Source organism: Anolis sagrei, chromosome X (genome assembly GCF_037176765.1).
Source record: "Anolis sagrei isolate rAnoSag1 chromosome X, rAnoSag1.mat, whole genome shotgun sequence".
NCBI lineage: Eukaryota > Metazoa > Chordata > Lepidosauria > Squamata > Dactyloidae > Anolis > Anolis sagrei.
The window spans coordinates 70461724-70484365 of NC_090034.1; the positions used below are offsets into that span (position 1 = coordinate 70461724).

Consider the following 22642-nt stretch of genomic DNA (forward strand, 5'->3'; position numbering starts at 1 on the left):
TTTTCTATTTCAATATATTTTGTTATACTGTTATATGCTTTCCTACTTTTCTATTACCTCATTGTTCTCCCACTTTACATGTAAAGGGTTTTTTTCCTACCTCTCCCTTCCTATCCTTGATATTCTCAATAAAGATAGTTGGAACACAAATATTTACAATAATAAATATTATTATAAATATAAAATATTCATAGAATCATAGAATCAAAGAGTTGGAAGAGACCTCATGGGCCATCCAGTCCAACCCCCTGCCAAAAAGCAGGAATATTGCATTCAAATCACCCCTGACAGATGGCCATCCAGCCTCTGTTTAAAAGCTTCCAAAGAAGGAGCCTCCACCACAGAGAGTTCCACTGCTGAACGGCTCTCACAGTCAGGAAGTTCTTCTTCATGTTCAGATGGAATCTCCTCTCTTGCCTTCTCAGTGGTGGTCCCCCGGCAGACATTAGATCGGCCCCCTCCTTACTGGCATTCCGGAAGAGAGTGAAGACCTGGCTCTTCGAACAGGCTTTCAACTAAGCAGTGCAATTGATTGATTACTGGAATATGGATTAATGGACAACGAGATCGAATGCTGATTCTATTGATGAGACGTGATGGATTGTTGTTTTGCTGTATTGTTGTATTGATGTTAATTGATATTACTGTTTTAAATGATTAATGATTTTGTACTGTGTTGTTGATACTGGTTGTTAACCGCTTTGAGTCGCCTGATGGTATACAAGTGAAGTAAATAAATAAATAATTGTAGTTTGAAGCCATTGTTCCACGTCCTAGTCTCCAAGGAAGCAGAAAACAAGCTTGCTCCCTCCTCCCTGTGGCTTCCTCTCACATATTTATACATGGCTATCATATCTCCTCTCAGCCTTCTCTTCTTCAGGCTAAACATGCCCAGCTCCTTAAGCCGCTCCTCATAGGGCTTGTTCTCCAGACCCTTGATCATTTTAGTCGCCCTCCTATATATATATATAATGTTAAATATTTATCATATTATAAATATATGTATTATATAAATATAAACATGTTTAATATAAAATATAAATATTATAAAATATATTATAAAATATTATAATGTAATATTATATATTAGGAGCCCCCGGTGGCGCAGTGGGTTAAAGCACTGAGCTGCTGAGCTTGTTGATCGAAAGGTTGCAGGTTTGATTCCGGGGAGCGGCGTGAGCTTCCGCTGTCAGCCCTAGCTTCTGCCAACCTAGCAGTTCGAAAACATGCACATGTGAGTAGATCAATAGGTACCGCTCCGGCGTGAAGGTAACGGCGCTCCATACAGTCATGCTGGCCACATGACCTTGGAGGTGTCTACGGACAACGCTGGCTCTTCGGCTTAGAAATGGAGATGAGCACCACACCCCAGAGTCAGACATGACTGGACTTAGTGTCAGGGGACTACCTTTACCTTTACCATATATATATATATATATATATATATATATACATACATACATTTATATAAAATATAAATATTATAAATATAATATAGATAGATCTATAATATAATATAAAACTATGTATATTGGTATATTTTAAGTTGTAATTGCCACTTTGAGTCTCCGTATGGAGAAATAAGGCGGGATATAAATAAATAAATAGGGCGCCTTCCCGTTTAAGAAAGAGATCCATTCTGGGACCAGCCCTTTAGTTGGCCTGCCTACAAGCCCGCGAGGAAAACGAACTTCCAGCGCGCATGCGTAGAGGGGCGGAGACAGCCAAGAGAAAGGGGAGGAGCGTCTGGCCGGCCGGCGTGCGCTTGCGCTGGGCGCATGCGCGCGGCCTTTCTCCCCGCCCCTGGCTGCTTGGGCTGGTCTTTTGCAGCTTTAAAGTGGGGGCAGTGCCTCGCGCGGCCTGGAGGCGCCTTGGCGTGTCTTTGGGGCCGTTCTCTCGGAGGTAAGCCTGCTGAGGGAGACGCCTGCGCCCATTTAAGCTTGCCTGCTCCCCTTTTCCTCTGGAGGCTGCGCCTTCCCTTCGGAGCCCCCTCGAGGCTTGAGCCGCAGGGAGGAGGAGGCCGCAAAGAGGTGAGCGCCCCCGAGTTGGCCCCCTTTTCCTCAGGCGGCGGCCCCAACATGGCGGCGGCCGAGGAGGCGGGGACTGGCCCACGCGCCATAGAGGAAGAGGGGCGGGGCTAGAGGTTGGGGGTGGGACAAGGGCACCACTTGGGCCCAAAGGGAGGAATCAAGAGGAGAGTTGGATGGATTGGGAGGCATGTGGATGAGTTTGGGAAAAGGTGAGGCCCAATTAATTGGGAATTTTTAAAATACTGTTTATACTACTACTAATAATAATATGATATTATAATTATATATTTATATTACATGTAATATGACTAATAATATTACAGTATAATTGATATAGTGCAATATAGCAATATTTAAAACTGATATTGTACTATGTTAATAATATATTGTATTGTTGAAGGCTTTCATGGCTGGAATCACTCAGTTCTTGTGGGTTTTTTCGGGCTATATGGCCATGTTCTAGAGGCATTTCTCCTGACGTTTCGCCTGCATCTATGGCAAGCATCCTCAGAGGTGAGGTCCTCGCCTCTGAGGATGCTTGCCATAGGTGCAGGCGAAACGTCAGGAGAAATGCCTCTAGAACATGGCCATATAGCCCGAAAAAACCCACAAGAACTGAATATATTGTATGTATATATACCTTGTAACGTGCCCCCAGTGGCGCAGTGGGTTAAAGCACTGAGCTGCTGAGCTTGTTGATCGAAAGGTCGCAGGTTCGATTCCAGGGAGCGGCGTGAGCTTCCGCTGTCAGCCCTAGCTTCTGCCAACCTAGCAGTTCGAAAACATGCAAATGTGAGTAGATCAATAGGTACCGCTCCGGCGGGAAGTAACGGCGCTCCATGCAGTCATGCCGGCCACGTGACCTTGGAGGTGTCTACGGACAACGCTGGCTCTTTGGCTTAGAAATGGAGATGAGCACCACACCCCAGAGTCAGACATGACTGGACTTAATGTCAGGGGACTACCTTTACCTATACCTTGTAAATCATTCTGAGTCCCCTTCGGGGTGAGAAGGGCGGCATATAAATGTCGTAAATAAATAAATAAATAAATAAAATCAATCCTATTTTATAATCATAATAATTATAAATCTTTATTTATATCCCACTTTTTGTATATTTGTATATTTTAAGTCAGCCGTGGGCAAACTTTGGCCCTCCAGGTGTTTAGGACTTCAGCTCCCACAATTCTGGCCGTTAAGGATTGTGGGAGTTGAAGTCCAAAACACCTGGAGGGCCAAAGTTTGCCCGTGGCTGATTTAAATAGTTGTGCTAATTTATTTATTTGTCGTGTCAGGGCAACCAGTCAATTATTATTTATTTTATTTATTTACGGCTCTTATATGCCGCTCTTCTCACCCCGAAGGGGACTCAGAGCGGCTTACAATATATATTTTCATACAATACATTATATTATTAGCATAGTACAATATCAGTATATATTACTATATTGCACTATACCATTATATTGTAATATTATTAGTAATATTACATGTAATTAAATATATAATTATAATTATAATATTGAATTATTATTACTAGTATTATATTGTATTACATTATAATATTATAAATATTATATGTATATACAATATACTATATTATATTATTAGTGAAGACATTACTATATATTATTATATTATTAGTAAATTATATTAAATTATTAGCAAATTATATTACATTTCTAACCGAACAAAGCAAACAAACAGACAAAATACAAAATTTGTGAGTTTGGTAGTTGATTAAATGTCCTTTGACCAGTAGCTGGCCACTTGGAGTGCTGCAAGAAGGTCCTCCATTGTGCATGTGGCAGGGCTCAGGTTGCATTGCAGCAGGTGGTCAGTGGTTTGCTCTTCTCCACACTCGCATGTCGAGGATTCCACTTTGTGGCCCCATTTCTGAAGGTTGGTTCTGCATCTTGTGGTGCCAGAGCGCAGTCTGTTTAGCGCCTTCCAAGTCGCCCAGTCCTCTGTGTGCCCAGGGGGGAGTCTCTCATTTGGTATCAGCCATTGGTTGAGGTTCTGGGTTTGAGCCTTCCACTTTTGGACTCTCGCTTGCTGAGGTGTCTCTGTAGATCAGTGGTTCTCAACCTGTGGGTCCCCAGGTGTTTTGGCCTACAACTCCCAGGAATCCCAGCCAGTTTACCAGCTGTTAGGATTTCTGGGAGTTGAAGGCCAAAAACATCTGGGGACCCCAGGTTGAGAACCACTGCTGTAGATCTTAGAAAACTATGTCTAGATTTAAGTCGTTGACGTGCTGGTTGATACCCAAACAGGGGATGAGCTGGAGATGTCTCTGCCTTGATCCTTTCACTATTGGCTGCTACTTCCTGGCGGATGTCAGGTGGTGCAATACCGGCTAAACAGTGTAATTTCTCCAGTGGTCCAAACACCCCGTGATAATGCGGCATGTCTCATTAAGAGCCACATCCACTGTTTTAGTGTGTTATGCTAATGCTTTTTTGTTAAGCCACTTTGGGTTAAAGCGGGGTATGTTGTTGTTGTTGTTCATTCATTCAGTCGTCTCCGACTCTTCGTGACCTCATGGACCAGCCTACGCCAGAGCTCCCTGTCGGCTGTTACCACCCCCAGCTCCCTCAAGGTCAGTCCAGTCACTTCAAGGATGCCATCCATCCATCTTGCCCTTGGTCGGCCCCTCTTCCTTTTGCCTTCCACTTTCCCCAGCATAATTGTCTTCTCTAGGCTTTCCTGTCTCCTCATGATGTGGCCAAAGTACTTCAACTTTGTCTCTAGTATCATTCCCTCCAGTGAGCAGTCGGGCTTTATTTCCTGGAGGATGGACTGGTTGGATCTTCTCGCAGTCCAAGGCACTCTCAGAACTTTCCTCCAGCACCACAGCTCAAAAGCATCGATCTTCCTTCGCTCAGCCTTCCCTAAGGTCCAGCTCTCACATCCGTAGGTGACTACAGGGAATACCATGGCTTTGACTAGGCAGATCTTTGTTGCCAGTGTGATGTCTCTACTCTTTCCTATTTTATCGAGACTGGACATTGCTCTCCTCCCAAGAAGTAAGCGTCTTCTGATTTCCTGGCTACAGTCTGCATCTGCAGTAATCTTTGCACCTAGAAATACAAAGTCTGTCACGGCCTCCACGTTTTCTCCCTCTATTTCCCAGTTGTCAATCATTCTTGTTGCCATAATCTTGGTTTTTTTGACGTTTAGCTGCAACCCGGCTTTTGCGCTTTCTTCTTTCACCTTGATTAGAAGGCTCCTCAGCTCCTCCTCGCTTTCGGCCATCAGAGTGGTGTCATCTGCATATCTGAGGTTGTTAATGTTTCTTCCAGCAATTTTCACCCCAGCTTTGCATTCATCAAGCCCCGCACATCACATGATGTGTTCTGCATACAAGTTAAAAAGGTTGGGTGAGAGTATGCAGCCTTGCCGTACGCCTTTCCCAATCTTGAACCAGTCTGTTGTTCCGTGGTCAGTTCTGACTGTTGCTACTTGGTCCTTGTACAGATTCCTCAGGAGAGAGGGAAGGGGGCTTGGGATGCCCATCCCACCAAGAACTTGCCACAATTTATTATGATCCACACAGTCAAAGGCTTTAGAATAGTCAATGAAGCAGAAGTAGATGTTTTTCTGAAACTCCCTGCCTTTCTCCATTATCCAGCGGATATTGGCAATCTGGTCTCTCGTTCCTCTGCCTTTTCTAAACCCAGCTTGAACATCTGGCAACTCTCGCTCCATGTATTGCTGGAGTCTTCCTTGCAGGATCTTGAGCATTACCTTACTGGCATGAGAAATAAGGGCCACTGTACGGAAGTTTGAGCAGTCTTTCGCATTTCCCTTTTTTGGTATGGGGATATAAGTTGATTTTTTCCAGTCTGATGGCCATTCTTGTGTTTTCCATATTTGCTGGCAAATGGCATGCATCACCTTGACAGCATCATCTTTTAAGATTTTAAACAGTTCAGCTGGGATCCCATCATCTCCTGCTGCCTTGTTGTTAGCAATGCTTCTTAAGGCCCATTCAACCTCACTCCTCAGGATGTCTGGTTCTAATTCATTCACCACACCGTCAAAGCTATCCTCGATATTGTTATCCTTCCTATACAGATCTTCTGTATAGTCTCGCCACCTTCTCTTGATCTCTTCAGCTTCTGTTAGGTCCCTGCCATCTTTGTTTCTTATCATACCAATTTTTGCCTGAAATTTACCTCCAGTGTTTCTAATTTTCTGGAAGAGGTCTCTTGTCCTTCCTATTCTGTTGTCTTCTTCCACTTCCATGCATTGCTTATTTAAAAATAGTTCCTTATCTCTTCTGGCTAACCTCTGGAATTGCGCATTTAACTGGGCATATCTCCCCTTTTCACTGTTTCCTTTTGCTTTCCTCCTTTCTTGGGCTACTTCCAGTGTCTCAGCAGACAACCATTTTGTCTTCTTGGTTTTCTTTTTCTTTGGGACGTACTTTGTTGCCGCCTCCTGAACAATGTCGCGGACTTCTGTCCATAGTTCTTCTGGGACTCTGTTTACTAAATCTAGTCCTTCAAATCTGTTCTTCACTTCCACTGTATATTCGCTAGGAATGTTAGTGAGATCATATCTAACTGGTCTGTGTATTTTCCCTGATCTCTTTAGTTTTATTCTAAATTGGGCAATAAGAAGTTCGTGATCTGAGCTACAGTCAGCCCCAGGTCTTGTTTTCACCGACTGGATGGATGTCCGCCACCTTTGGCTGCAAAGGATGTAGTCAATCTGATTTCGGTGTTGACCATCTGGTGAGGTCCATGTATAAAGCCGTCTTTTAGGTTGTTGGAAGAGAGTGTTTGTTATACACAGCGAGTTTTCCTGGCAGAATTCTATCAGCCTGTGTCCCGCTTCATTTTGTTCTCCCAGACCATGCTTGCCTGTGATCCCAGTTGTCATTTGACTTCCCACCTTGGCATTCCAGTCTCCTGTAATGAAAATAATGTCTCTTTTTGGTGTATTATCCAGTAGGTCCTGCAGATCCTCATAGAACTGATCTACTTCTGCTTCTTCAGCAGCTGTGGTTGGGGCGTATATTTGGATCACTGTGATGTTGAAAGGCTTTCCTTGCACTCGAATTGAGATCATTCTGTCATTTTTTGGGTTGTATCCAAGCACCGCTTTAGCGAATTTCTTATTAATTATGAAGGCTACTCCATTTCTTCGATGTTCCTCTTGTCCACAGTAGTAGATCTGGTGGTCATCTGATGTGAAGTGGCCCATTCCAGTCCATTTCAGTTTGCTGACCCCCAGAATGTCTATCTTTAGTCTTGACATCTCACCAATAACAACATCCAGTTTGCCCTGGCTCATAGATCTTACATTCCAGGTTCCTATGGTGTGTTGATCTTTAGAGCATCGGATTCGTCGTTCGCCTCCAGTACCGTCGGCCGCTAGCCTTCCTTTCGGCTTTGAGCTAGCTGCGTCATCACATCTGGGGCTAGTTGAACTTATCCTCTGCTCCTCCCCAGTAGCATTTTGGCCATCTTCCGACCTGGGAGTCCCATCTTCCAATGGCATACCGACATATCTCTGGTTGTACTGGTCCATTTAGTTTTCTTGGCAAGGATACTGGAGTGGTTTGCCATTGCCTTCCCCAGGGATCACGCTTGGTCTGACCTCTCTGCCACAACCGTCCCGTCTTGGGTGGCCCTTCACGGTTTCGCTCATGACATCATTGAGGTGCTCAAGCTCCAGCGCCCCGACAAGGCGGTGATCATAAATATAATACAGTAGAGTCTCACTGATCCAATATAAATGGGCTGTTAGAACATTGGATAAGCAAAATGTTGGATAAAAAGGAAAAGCCTATTAAACATCAAAATACGAGGGGTATTTTTTAAGTAAGGTCCGTTGGAACATCAGTACACAACGAAAGTTTATTTCAAAAAAGTAAATTTATTTTCAGAAAGTACATACTTCACTCTATTTTTCGACATAGTTACCAAGTTTGTTCAAACACTTGTCATACCTCTGGACCAATTTTAAAATACACTCTTCATAAATCCTCGCTTCAACTGAAGCCACCAAATCGTCTGTAATCAAAGAAGGGCGACCGGAGCGGTCCTCATCATGGACGTTGTCACGGCCATCTTTGAATTGTCGTACCCACTTACCCACTTTGCTTTCACTCATAACAGTATTACCGTACACTTCACAAATCTGTCGATAAATTTCTGCAGCAGGCAGGTTCCTTGCTGACAAAAACCGTATCACTGAGCGAACCTCACATGCGGCGGGTGAGTTGATAATCTTAAACATTTTTAAAGCACAGAACAGAACCGTACAGGTTAGCTACAGAGCGGAAACTGAGCACAGTTGTTCCCAAGGCATGCCGGTACAGGATGAACGTGCTCATTGCAGTATGCGCGCGAATTACTAGTGTCTACAACAAAACAGACCTTACTTAAAAAATAACCCTCGTACATTATGATTACATTGTGATTTTACAAATTAAGCACCAAAACATGTTTTACAACAAATTGATAGAAAAAGCAGTTCAATACACAGTAACATTATGCAGTAATTACTGTATTTACGAATTTAGCACCAAAACAGGCAAGGGTTCTTTCTTTCTTCCATCCTGGACTGCGTTGGATAATACAGAATGTTGGATGAGCAAAGGTTGGATCAGCGAGACTCTACTGTAATCACCTCTTGGGCAGGCATAATTATAATTATAATTATTATTTTATTTCTTACCTGCCTCCTCATGGCTTGAGGCGGGCAACAAAACAATTAAAATATATAAACACAGCAAAAACACTACAAATACTTACACTAAAATGTACTTCTGTAAAAGTTACATACCAAAATGTACCTCTCTGAAATACTTGTTAAAACAGAGATTAAATAAAGGACATGCATTCATGTTCATGTTTAAAGACTATCTGGGTAGGCCTGCTGGCTGGAAGAGATAGGTCTTCACTTGTGTCTTAAGTTACAACAGCTGCTTTAACTGGCTGAGCTCTTCCATAGACTTGGGACAGGTCGTTCCATAGACTTGGGACAACCAATGAAAAGTTCCTCTGGGTGGTGGTTGTCAGTCGGATTCTGGCTGTTTGGAGCAGATGTCCCTCTAGAAGACCGAAGTGTGCGGGGCGATTTGTACAGGAGAAGACGATACTTTAGGTAACCTGGACCCAAACCATGGAGGGCTTTAAAGGTCAAAACCATCACCTTGAAATTTGCCCGGAGACTAATTGGCAGCCAGTGGAGTGACTTTGCGATAGATGTGATATGCTGTTAGGCATTGTGGAAGTCCAAAACACCTGGAGGGCCCAAGTTGGCCCATGCCTGCTCTCAGAGGTGGGAGAGATGGACACTGGAGGTACGACCCATCCCTTTTGGATTTGTATTCTATCGCCGTTATATGATCTCTGCACCTTGTGTTTTGGTTTGTGTATTTTATAATAGTTTGTGTCTAGGTTACCTAAAGCACTGCTTTCTCCCATAAAATCCACGCCACACACTTTGGTCATCTGAGGGAAGGGACGTCTGCTCCAACCAGTCAGAACCCGACTGGCAGCTATCACCCAGAAGATCTTTTCATCAGCCGCCCCATGACTGTGGAACGACCTGCTGGAAGAACTCCCAACAGCTAGAGCTGTCAGAATTAAAAACCATGTAAAGACCTATCTCTCCCAGCAGGCCTACCCAGACAGTCTTTAAACGTGAATTTTGAGTGTCTTTTGTTTGATCTCTGTTTTGTGTGTTTTAGTTTGTATTTTGTTGAGATATGGTACATTTTGGTGTGTAACTTTTATAGAGGTAAGTTTTAGTGTGTGTATTTGTAGTGTTTTTGCTGTGGTTATACATTTTAATTGTTTTGTAACCCACCTCGAGCCATGAGAAGAGGTGGATAAGAAATTAATAACAACAACAACAATAATAATGCTGTGTTTTGATTGGTGTATTTTATGTCGATACGGTTTGACTGCGTTGCATCCCGCTTTCAGAGTTAGGGGAGGTTGGTAACAAATAAAATGTAAATGATGGTGGAAGAAGGGAGACAATGAATTAAAAGTTTGGGGTTTGATGGATTTGGAACAGATGATTTCAGGAGGTTGAGATTGCCTTTTCGTCCTAACCGATTGCGGCAGGCCCAAAGCAGTGTTGAAAAAATGAGAAAAGTACTGTAATCTGTACATTGAGGTTTTATGACATTTGTTTTGGGTTATTGTTGCTCTTCAGATATCAGAAATATAATGAATGAAATTATCTCATAGACAATGTGGAAGGATTGGTTGGCTTTGGAAGGACTTTGTAGGGTCAAGTGGAGATCTGTGAAGGGTTATAAATAACTGAAGAATGACAGTGTTTATAGAGTTTTCTTTAATAATCAGGATTCAAAATGGATTGGAGCTGGAATGGTACACAGCTGCATGGGAGAAGAAGGAAGCGTGTGGCTAAAGAATATCTGTTTATCTGTGAAAAAAGAAACAAACATGGATACCAGAAGGATGATTTTAGGTGGATTAGTTAAGATGGAATATGAATGACAAATTAATGTGATCCTGAAGATATTTTTTGTGCTTGTTCACAGAGATAGTGTGCAGAAACTATCAAAAGTTTCTATTAAGAATGTAATTATCCTTACTATTGTTTTCACTCTGTTCTCATGTGCCATATATAATTTTAGCCTTGAGGACAATTTCCTAAGCGTTTAACACATTTTTCAGGCCAGGTGGGCAGCAAAAACGAATTTCTCAAGTTATGGTGTTCCACATTTAGTTTGGATTTTAAAACATGGTTCAGATTTTAAAGAGAATGCTATTATAGTGTGTGCTTAGAACTGGGGCAAAGCATAACCAAGAAAAGTTCCAAGTTTTTCTGAAGCATTTACACATTTGGTGCTAATGATTGGCTGCTCTTCTGCTGTGGTTCCTAGAAATTTGGTTATTTTCCTAGTTCTGGTCCAAGACTATGGCTGAAGTTCATGTTGCACATTTGAAAATAAATGACATTGTAAAGCCTTAATACAAAAAAAATAGCAATAACATCCAAAGTGCTTATTTCTAGAATAGCCAGGCACAAGTTTGAAGTGCCAAACTGCTTCAATAAATAGATTTTGAAGAGAGAAAAAGTTCTGCGTTAAAGATGAATGACATGTACAGGTTGAGCATTCCATATCCAGAAAGTTGGACGATTTAGGTAGATTTCCTTTCAGATGGTTCAATATTCACAGACTTTGTTTCATACACAAAATTATTACAAAATATTGTGTATAAAATTAGGCTGTGTGTATAAGGTATATATGAAACATAAATTAATTTTGTTAATTTACACATCCCCATGATATTTAATCATGTATGTGCAAATACATGTATTCCAAAATCTGGAAAAAAAATCCCAAATAATAATTTTCGAGAAGGGATGCTCTGTCTATATTTTGCCAGATCTCTGTAATGGTTGAGGTTGTCGTTGTTATTGTTTTTTTCTCTCTACAGAGGAGACTCAACACAGTTGTTTTTAGTAGTGGACAGCAGTCCCCCAAGGCTTGAATAAAACCTAATTGTCTGTGGCTCTTTCACATTTTGTTCAAACCTAGCAGGAGCTGGAATTCAGTTTTATTTATTTCTAACAAGCCCAAAATTTGTTTGATGTTTTCTTTTTCTGGTTTATTGAGGAGGAAATAGTTGAACTGATGCCTTCTACTGTCATGTTCTACTGTTATAATGAAATACAGAGCAATGGTGTGTGCTCCTGGAACTTCAGTATGGCAAGGTTCCTTCAGTTCATTGCTTTATTGTAGTTGTGAATCTTGGCAGTGACTTCAATATGGGCAGCCTTTTTATCTCTCCACTTACTCCCAGTTCAGCACATGAAAATTATCTCAAGATCTCTAAAGCTCATGTTTTCATAATGATGTTATAAACCCAGGAAAGGTTTTGCACTAACATTTAGCCCATACTCTTGCTCATATAACATTTACGTATTATTCTCCTTATGACCTGTAACGTGATACTGCTTGAGTATACCTTATCTAGAATTTTAGATAACCACTCTGGGGCCAGAGTGAAGAAGGTGAGCCATGAAGACACAATTCCACCATGTCTCCTGGGCGATCGTTTGGTAATATATAATACTAATATTGTGCCATGCAAATAATATAATAGATTGTATATACAAATAGTATTGATAATATTATAATACAATACAATAACTGTATATTATATATTGCATGCAATATTATCAATATTACAGTATAGTGGTTTAGTAATATAGTAATAGTCAGTAGCCTTTATTTCAGTCAACAAACCATCGGCTGAAGTTAAGTGAGAGCAGAATGATGGAATACAACATTTGAATAATTAATAACATCGTATTTGGCATATAATTAATGATAACCAGTATCTCCAATTTAGTAATATATAATAACTAATAATACCAATTAATACTAATATTGTGCTATGCTGATAATATAATATATTGTAATCAAACATAATGTTGATCATAATATTGTAATGCAATATAATACTAATAATAATGTAATATAATTGTTATATGTTATATATTGCATTCAATATTACTAATAATATTGCAGTATAGTGGTATAGTACAATATAGTAATATATAATATTGTGCCATGCTAATAATATAATATATTGTATGTATATATAACTTGTAAGCCATTCTGAGTCCCCTTTGGGGTGAGACGGGCGGGATATAAATGTCATAAATAAATTTAAATAAATCTGAGATCCACAATCGTCTACATTGATGATTGAGATAGCAATGTCTTTGCTCTCTGGTGTTCACAGAGTACACAAACTTCATATCATTACGTATTAAAAATATTATCTACAGACTGTGTTTAAGGCATCTAAAAAACAAATAAATTTCATCTTTAGATATGGGTCTCATCACCAAGATCTCACATTATGAAGATATACACGAGTACAAGTACCCCAAAATCCAGAAAAATTGAAATCCAAAACTCTTCTGCAAGCAGTTAGAAAAAGGAATTCTCAATCTATATGATGCTGTTGCAGTGAGATAACTTCTAAAAGTTATTAACTAGACAAAACAACATATTAATAACAAAATAACAAAAGGCAATAATTGGGAAAACAAATGATTTCCAACTTTTCTGCTAATGGTTTTAGTTACTAAGACATCCTATCTCCTATGAAATATACCATTAAGTGAATCTCTGCATATTGTTTGATTCTACTGTTCTTCAAATCCTAATATTAATATTTCCCCTCCTAAAACTCTCCTAAAACAACTCAACCAGATCATATTATTTTTATTGACTATTTCACTTCTGTGTATTGTCAAAGGCTTTCACTTTTGTTTTACACGTTAACGCTCATCTATAATATTGATCTTTCACTTCAGTTCTAGCAGTATCTTCTAAATTACTATAATACATCAGAATAACCTCACAAAATAAAAGTAAATTCATGACTTGTAACATACTAGCAAAGTTATTTCATTATGTTTAATCTTTTCCTCCACCTTTCCTTGTTACTGTGTTTTCCTACTGAATGAAATATCTCACTAGAACAGAATCAATGTCTCCCTTGCACCTTATTCTCATTTTCCCAATTTAATACATTATAATTACATTTATTAACATTTTCAAATCTTAAAAATAAAAAGGATGATGTTCTGAAATTGCTGAAGTTTTTTTTACGACACCCAAGATCTCCTTGTTGGATATAAGTTGAAGTAGACCTCAGATTGTCAGGGAAAGGAATACTAAAAGCCTGTTGACATTGTGGTAGTAATGCAGTTTTAGTTTTACAATGTCTTTAGCTTTCTCTGCCAAAGAGTGCTGAGGCTCACCAAACAACAACATCCATGATTCCATGGCATTGCAGCATGGCAGTTCAAGTAGTGTCAAACTGTTTTAATTCTAGAGTATAGATGCACCCTGAGACATCACCAACATTTACAATTTCTGCTTCACCAGCCTGACCTCTCCTCAACTATCTCAAGAGGACTTGTGTCATTCATATTGTGCAAGCTGGGTCTGCAGTTCCATTTAGAGTTAGAGAAATTCTCACAAATCAGTTCCTTCTGCAGACCGAGAGCACAACACATAAAATATTAGACCATCACCATTTGCGAATAGTCTGTATTCTTTCTGATGCATAAAATTCAGATATATAGAATATACCTGGCGTGGAAGCAAATCCTGTCTTTCTGATGCTTTGCCTCTGCTAAGCTTCTTCATCTGATGGTCAGGCTTCTCTGACATTATGTTATAGGTAGTACCTTAGATTTTGTGTTGTCATAGCATAGATTGAGTGAGGGCTTGCTGTACAAAAAAATGAGAATCTTTTGAAATAGAAATAAAGTGTGTGTTTCATAAAATTTCTGATGGTGTTATATTGATCTCTATCTTAATATCGTTCCATTAATAAAATTGAGCTTTTGTGCTGAGGTGAAATACAATACAGATAATTGCAGATGGAATTGGAAAAATAATAGAATTAATGGACTATCTCCCATGTATTAGTAGAAGGACAGATTTGGGTCAAAGATATTATCTTTAATGTTCCTTGAAGTACATGTGTGCTTGGTAGCAAGTCCTATAATATTCCGTGAGGTCAGTTTATTGTTAGTCTGCTGGGTTGTTTGTCTTTTGGTGAAAGGCACTTAGAAGAAAAAGACTTCTCTAAATCCCGATTAATCTTTTTCTGTGAACATATAACAGTCTTCAAGAAAGGGTTTACTCATTAACAAATTAGCTATGTGGATAGACATCTCCATCCTGAAAGCTTGCCCATCTATCTAGCAATATGAAGCTAATTAAGTCAAAACATCGTATTTTCTGGTACTGTGTTGTTAGTCTGCTGGGTTGTTTGCCTTTTGGTGAAAGGCACTTAGAAGAAATAGACTTCTCTAAATCCAGATTAATCTTTTTCTGTGAACATATAACAGTCTTCAAGAAAGGGTTTACTCATTAACAAATTAGCTATGTGGATGATAGTTAGTTATGGCTGAAACCGGAATAATGTGGAATTAAAGCATGTGAGGCTCAGCTAGCACTTCAGGGATTAAATCCCACCTAAGGCTCCATCCATTATCCACTAAGGGCCCATCTACAGTGCCATATAATCTGAATCCAGATGATCTTCTTTGAACTGGATTATATGACAGTGCAGACTCATATAACCCAGTTCAAAGCAGATAATCTAGATCAATGGTTCTCAGCCTTCCTAATGCCGCTTAATACTGTTCCTCACATTGTGGTGACTCTCAATCATAAAATTGTTTTTGTTGCTACTTCATAACTCCAATTTTGCTACTGTTATGAATTGTAATATAAATATCTGAAATTCAGGATGTGTTTTCAAATTGGGCATAAATACCCAATAGGCTCAAATTTGAATACTGGTGGGGTTGTGGGGGGGATTGATTTTGTCATTTGGGAGTTGTGGTTGCAGAGATTTATAGTTAACCTACAATAAAAGAGCATTCTGAACTCCACCACCGATGGAATTGAATAATAATAATCATCATCATCATCATTATTTGTATCCCGCTATCATCTCCCCAAGGGACTGGTGCGGCTTGCATGAGGTCAAGCCCAAAGTACATCAAACAAAACATCAATAAACGCAACATCAATAAACAATCATTAAAATACAAATCGTATACATCACATAAACAAAAAACAATCAATAGTGACGTAAAAATGGCCGGGCCAAATGTAATAGATTAAAATTGAAAATATGCTGACGTGAACAAGGTAAAATAGAATTAGGATAGGATTTTTCGGAGATAAATGAGGGAGCACAGTCCATCCTAAGTCAGTATTAAAGTGCATTGTGAGGACATATTGCTGAGAGTTCTCCTTATTCTGGGAAGGCACACTGGAACAACCACGTTTTCAGGCTCCTCCTAAAGACTGCCAACGTTGGGGCATGTCTAATGTCCCTGGGAAGTGAGTTCCAGAGTCGGAGGGCCACCTCCGAGAAGGCCCTCAAATTGAACCAAACTTGGCACACAGAACTCCCATGACCAACAGAAAATACTGAAAGGGTTTAGTGGCATAGACCTTGAGTTTTGGATTTGTAGTTTACCTACATCCAGAGAGCACTGTGGACTCAAACAATGATAGATCTGGACCAAACTTGGCACAAGTACTCAATATACCCAACTGAACCCTGGTGGAGTTTGGGGAAAATAGACCTTGACATTTGGGAGTTGATGTTACTAGGATTTATAGTTAACCTACAATCAAAGAGCATTTTGAACCCCACCAACGATAGAATTGGGCCAAACGTCTCACACAGAACCCCCATGACTGACAGAAAATACTGCGTTTTCTGATGGATGGTCTTTGGTGACTCCTCTGACATCCCCCTCACGACCCCACCCCAGGGGTCCCTACTTCCGGGCTGAGAAACGCTGATCTAGATTCAGAAACTGGATTATATGGCATTATAGATCAAGCCTTTGTGTGCAGTGAAAGATGATGATGGAGATGGGACCCAAGTCTAAACACAAAATTCATTTATGTCTTTTGTACATTATATACATGTAGCCTGAAGATAATTTCATTACAATATTTTAAATAATTTTATCCATGAAACAATGTGTTTATTGAACCACCAGAAAGAAATAGTTTTTTCTGCCTTAGCCACTCATATGGACAATTTTGGAATATTTTGGGAATTTGGATAAGGGATGCTCAATCTGTATAGAAAAAATGTCATTAACAAGTCATGTTGTATCCCTTGAAAACAAATACAGTAGACAAAAAGTTGTATTCTAAAACTTTAGCAGTGTTTTAACCCTACATGTGGAAGGTGATGGAGCCCAACTCCAGAAATTGAATGTTTGGATCTTGTCTGTCAGATTTATGTGAAAAATAGTGTTTTTGATTTGCTTGCTGCAAATATTGGTGCTCAATTTTACTTGAAAATGGAAGAAGGAAGAATAGCAAAGTTCTTCAAAGGATGTTGCTATTTTTGCAGACTATAATTTACAGAACCTCTCAGCCAGTATGGGATTTTAGGAGTTGTAGTCCAGAAAAATAACTTTTCTAGACTATGACCCCAGCCAATCAAGGAGCAATGGCATCACAGAGAAATGAGCCATCACTGTATTATGGGTTTCTTGTTCCTTCTCATAAAATTCAAAAACACCAAAACAGTAAAAACAAATTCCCATAATTGCAGTGTAAGTTAATTATCAACACTTGTACAGCCCATGCAGACCATAAAATAATGTTATTAAGTTATTTTACACACAGACCACAAAATTAATGTTATTAAGTTATTTTACAAGTTCTGTTTTTAAGGTGTGAAGTATTTTGTAGTATGAATTGTCTGTGAGACTTTGAGTGGCAGCACACTGGTCAGTCCCCAATTCATTAAAAAACAGCCATGTTTGAGTTGCATTTAAAAATGGAAGATAGTGCACCATGTTGGTTTTTCATACGAAATAAATACAGTTTTTTTGTTAGTAATCTAAAATAATTTTGTTGAGATGCTCAATAGGGAAATGAATGGAAATATTTTAAGCTGCAGTTTTGAACACAATCATTTGTATTCCCACTGAATTCAATTGAATTTCTGTTTGAGTAGGCATGTGATTGCACTGTTGGGTGCTTTATATGTTGTTGATGACCATCAAGCCAATTTAAGCTCATGGGGACCCTGAGAAATCTCCAAGACATCCTTATCCTCGATAGCCCTGCTCAGCTTTTATAGACTCAGGGCCATGGCTTCCTTAGAATCATAGACTTGGAAGAGACTCCAAGGGACATGGCACCTTTGAGTTAATTGCAAAATGACTACTGAGACTTTACCTGAAGATCTCCAGTGTTGACTCCAGGAAACTGTGGTTTTTGAGATATTTTGGTCCAGAGTTCTGCAGACTTTTCATACCACCAGTAAAATATTTTTGCATTATGTCCAAAACATAAGACCCCATACAAGGTGACTTGCACCATGGCAGTTTTAATAAGGGAAAAGAGGATAAGGGAGAATTTCTCTCCTTATTTTCAAATGCTTGGACCAAATCTGAACCTTCCCTTCTTAAGGTTGGCTTGGAGTTATCCACAAGATATCCCTATTTATTTATATGTGAAAGAAAGATTGTATCCATAGGTTTCCTATGTTTATGGCTAGGTTGATCTTCATTGTTTTTTTATTGCAATTAAGTCAGAAACATGAATGTAACTCAGAAGAACCTAAGACACAAAAGTGTCAGATATGTGTGAAATTGGTAAACATTTCATTGTATTTGTACACTGCCTCTCCATTAGTGAGCTGTGCAGGATCTTTACTTACCACTTGAGCATCACAATAACCCTGGCCCCTTCCACATTGCACCTATATCCTAGGATCTGATCACAGATTATTTTCTTATGCTAGATTATCTGGCAGTGGAGACTCATATTATTTAGTTTAAAGCAGCTAATCTGGGATCAGATCCTGGGATATAGGTCCATGTCGAAGGGGCACCTGTGAAGGAGGTCAGGCTCAGAAAAATCAGCTAGCCTAATATCTCTAGTTTATTAAGCTTCATGAAATAGTATGGACTTGTACCTGGAGCTCCAAGAACCTAATCCAACTACTCATCACTATCATATGGTCTATGTTGCATGCCTCCAAATTGTTTATGACTGATGGGAACTCTTAAGGTGGAGCACCTCTGGTTAGGGCAGGTAATAAGTCTATTGCAGGTTGAGTATCTCTTATCCGAAAATCCAAAATCCTCCAGTGACTGAGACACCTCTGCTTTCAGATAGTTCAGCGTACATAAGCTTTATTTCATGCACAAAATTATTAAATATGTTGGATACAACATTACCTTCAGGATATATATATATAAGGTGTTTATGAAACTAATGAATTTTGTGTTTAAACTTGGGTCCCATCTCCAAGATATCTCATGTAAATACACTTCTGGTCCTAAGCATTTTGGATAAGGGATTCTCAACCTGTACTATGAGCTCCTTTGTATATTTATTTTCTTATACTCACAATGAACCACTCAACTTTTGCATGGCATCTCTACTTCTTGCATGTGTCCTGTGATTGTTTGTCAGGCAACCATCATTTGAAATGCATTTCTTGAATGTGTTCCTTAAAAGCAGATGAAGAATATTGATAGATGAGAAAAGATGCTAAAATTCTGTGGCAAAATCCAATCAGCTTTACCAGTGGCTTCTTTAAACCTAGGGGATTTTGTAACCTCATTTCTCCTTTGGAAACCTGCTTTGTGACAAAATGTGGGGCTTTCCAAAGCCATTTATGAAATGTCATTCAGGTCAAGCTATTAGAACGAAAGTCACTATCCCATCAATGATTCCCTTGTAACAATTATTTGTAGGGTCATATATTTGGCATTCAGGACGTTTCAGTTTCAGGCAGAAACAGGAACGATATCTCCCCAATTTCCTGAACCTCCCATAACAAGTTTGTTGTTGTTGTGTGCCTTCAAGTAACTTCTTACTCATGGTGACCCTATAATGTGATTTTCTAGGCAAGATTTATTCAAATTCTACGGCCCCTTCTACAGTGTTTTATATCTCTGGATCTGATCCCAGATTATCTGCTTATTCCCGATTATATGGCAGTGGAGACACATATAATCCAGTTCAAAGCAAATAATGTGGGATCAGATCCTGGGATATAGTTCAGTGTAGATCCAGCCTGAATGTGACTTGCTCTAGGCCAGTGGTACGCAACCTGTGGGTCCCCAGATGTTTTGACCTTCAACTCCCAGAAATCCTAACAGCTGGTAAACTGGCTGGGATTTTTGGAAGTTGTAGGCCAAAACACCTGGGGACCCACAGATTGAAAAGCACTACTCTAGGCCAACAAGCGGGTTTATGTGGATGAGCAAAGATTTGAACCCCGATCTCCCAGAATCTTAGTCCAACACTGAAACCACTGCACCATGCTTCTCTAAATAAATGAGTAGATAATAATAATAATAATCTTTATGAACTAGTTCTTTGATTTAAGGTAGCTTTCTCCAAACGGCTCGTATATCTTGTCTAATTCTGAACAGTTTTCTGAGCCGCTCAGGTTTCTCATCATACATCTGTCTGAACATGCTGGAAATGTTCTTGAAAATAAATCCTGGAATAGGTTATTCAATCTAGGAGTGTAACTACAGTGTTTCTGGGGGGTGGGGAGGAGTAGTGCAGTTAGAAATGAAAAACCATCAGATGGAGAGTGAGGAGTCAATAGGATAGTCTTTAGGTTTACTAGTTAGTCTTGGTGTACTATAGATATTAGTATGTGTGTCTGTGTATTGGCTTGATTTATTTTCTGTGTATATGTTCTTTGAACGGTCATTCATAGTAGTTTTTGTTGCTGTACTGTATTAGTATTAGAAAATAAATCAATAGGCCAAGGAGAGGTGAGTAAGAAAGAAAGAAAATACTGTTATTCTTTTGATAATGTGTTCATTTTATTATAGATATATTTTATTTTATTTTAATGAAAATTAATATTAAAAAGTAAATAAATTCTGGGCAACATGTAGTCTACTTGCCCAATGTTATTCACAGAAATCCCTCCCCTTCCAGCCTGAATGGCAGGCATTATGTGAGATAGAACAGCTGACACACTGCTAGGGGGCTCTCCTGCTTCCAGCCCAGCAGCACTCTCCTTCCCTCCTCTCTATGGCTCTCCTGACCTCTCGGGGTTCACTTCCTGTTGGAAGTGCTTCGTTTTCCTGCAGCAGGTATATGCAGCAAGCTGGCTCTTTGTTACTCACTACACTCCTTTCTCCCTGGATGTTTTGAAGGTAGGAAAGCAATAGCCTTCTTTTCTGAACCTGAGACACTGCTTGGAAAGGGCTCCCAGGTGGAGTGGCCACAGCTCTTAAGATAAAGCAGGTTCCTCAAATTAGGGAGGGGCAATGAATTGGATGAAATCTTCAGCATACACCCCCATAGCTCAGAATAGTTGGAATTTCTCATGCAAATGTTTCTTTTCTGTTCCACATAACTTTCATCCAAAGTAATGATCTGGGAAAAGTTTTGGAAAGAGAATTTGGGAAAAAAATTTTTTTTGTTGGGTAGCTGCAATTGCATAGTTTTCTTTAAGAGCCCTCCTCCTTTCCCCTCCAGAGAAAAACTGGCAGTCAAGTGGACAGGAAGCAGATCCATGATTCAAATTTCTGAGAATTTACTGTGGAGGATGCAAGATTATCACTTTAAAAATGTTTCACCAAGCTATTTGTTTGCTCATTCTGCATTGAGCAAGAAAATTGATTTCACTGTATAATATCTGAATGTTGCAATTCTGTTTAGACATTGGATACTCATTTATTTCTTGAGAGGTTCAGTTTAAGTATGCCTAAACCAATATGGGAAATAATCTAAAATACATATAATTTTAAATTAGTTAAATTTAAACACCTGTAAAAATATGTATAGTATCCACATAGTGCTGACCCTGTACATTTAGTGCAGTATCACCATAATCCCTGTAAGATTGACCAGTACTATTATTTCCATCGTGCTGACCAGAGAATGAGGCCTGAGATAGCGTGGTTTGCCTCAGATCCTTGGCTGTTCTTGTGAGAGTTGTTGTTTGTTGAAGTTGTGCAACATCTCCATGTTCCCTCACTTCTGTTTTGTGAATTCAAATAGTTTCCAAATTATGGCAGTCTTTTCACTGGGTTTTCTTGGCAAGATTTATTCTGATTGATATTATCCTTGCCTTCCCCTGAGGCTGAGAGAGTGCGACTTCCCCAAAATCACCAAGTGGGTTTTCACTATTCAAACCTTGGTCTCAAGAGCTATAGTTGGGTCTACACTGCCATATAATCCAGTTTTTGAATCCAGATTATCTGATTTAAACTGGATTATATGAGTCTACACAGCCATATAATCCAATTCAAACCAGATAATCTGGATTCAGAAATTGGATTATATGACAGTGTAGATGAGGCCTAAGATTACTGTCCTATGTAATAAAGTAGATCTGAATCTGTACTGATTTAGAGGCATGTCTCTTCAAGATTTGGTTTCCAGTTTCCACTATCTTTGAATGCAATATCCCTGCTTCTTGGCAGGGGGTTGGACTGGATGGCCCATGAGGTCTCTTCCAACTCTTTGATTCTATGATTCTATGATCTTACCTTTGTAAAACTTAACCCAACAAGGGGATACACCTGAATTCTGTTCTTAACTGCAGTGTGTTCAAATCTTTGAATATCAATCAGTCAATTTAAGTGAGGGGTATCTGTGCTTCATTCGCATACATAGCATGCTGCATTGTTGAATAAGGTGTTTTTTCCTGGGAAGTAGGTAACAAAGGCAGAGGGGAATGTTCCCCTTGAACTTAAATTATCCAGATCAATGATGCAATTATTTTTTGTCTTTGCAGTTCGAAGACAAAGCTGATGCCGTTTTTGGCAGCATAGGCGAAAAACGTAAGTAATTCTTTGGTTTGCTCATAAAATATTCCTTTATCTTTTTGGATGGTGGGGGTAAGTGGAGCTCACATCTCAATTGTTATGATACTGACCCATGGAGTCGAAGAATTTGAAGTTCATTGAGATGCTTAGTGTTCTCTGCTAGAGACCTGTAGTGCAGGGAATAGACTAGAGCGCTCCCTGGAAATTTGAAATAATTCTTCAAACTACAAATCCCAAAATTTTACAAGAAGGAGCCCTGGTATCAACCTGTTGT

At 39.5% G+C, this 22642-nt stretch overlaps 1 protein-coding gene across 7 annotated transcripts in view; it reads left to right on the forward strand.

Moving 5' to 3' along the window:
- LOC132780783 (zinc finger MYM-type protein 4) overlaps positions 1–22642 on the forward strand; it is a 225586-nt gene that overhangs the window by 144684 nt on the left and 58260 nt on the right. For 3 of the 7 annotated variants that reach the window (XM_067473699.1, XM_067473701.1, XM_067473700.1), the window contains exons 1-2: positions 1764–2030; positions 22338–22383. The exons of 1 other annotated variant lie outside the window; for it this stretch is intronic. In XM_067473699.1, the coding sequence (XP_067329800.1) occupies positions 1779–2030; positions 22338–22383 (298 nt within the window). In that variant the 5' untranslated portion in view covers positions 1764–1778. Of the gene's footprint in view, positions 1–1763; positions 2031–2186; positions 2240–22337; positions 22384–22642 lie in introns of those variants that run through there. 3 more of the 7 variants (XM_067473703.1, XM_060784554.2, XM_067473704.1) reach the window with 3 other exon arrangements.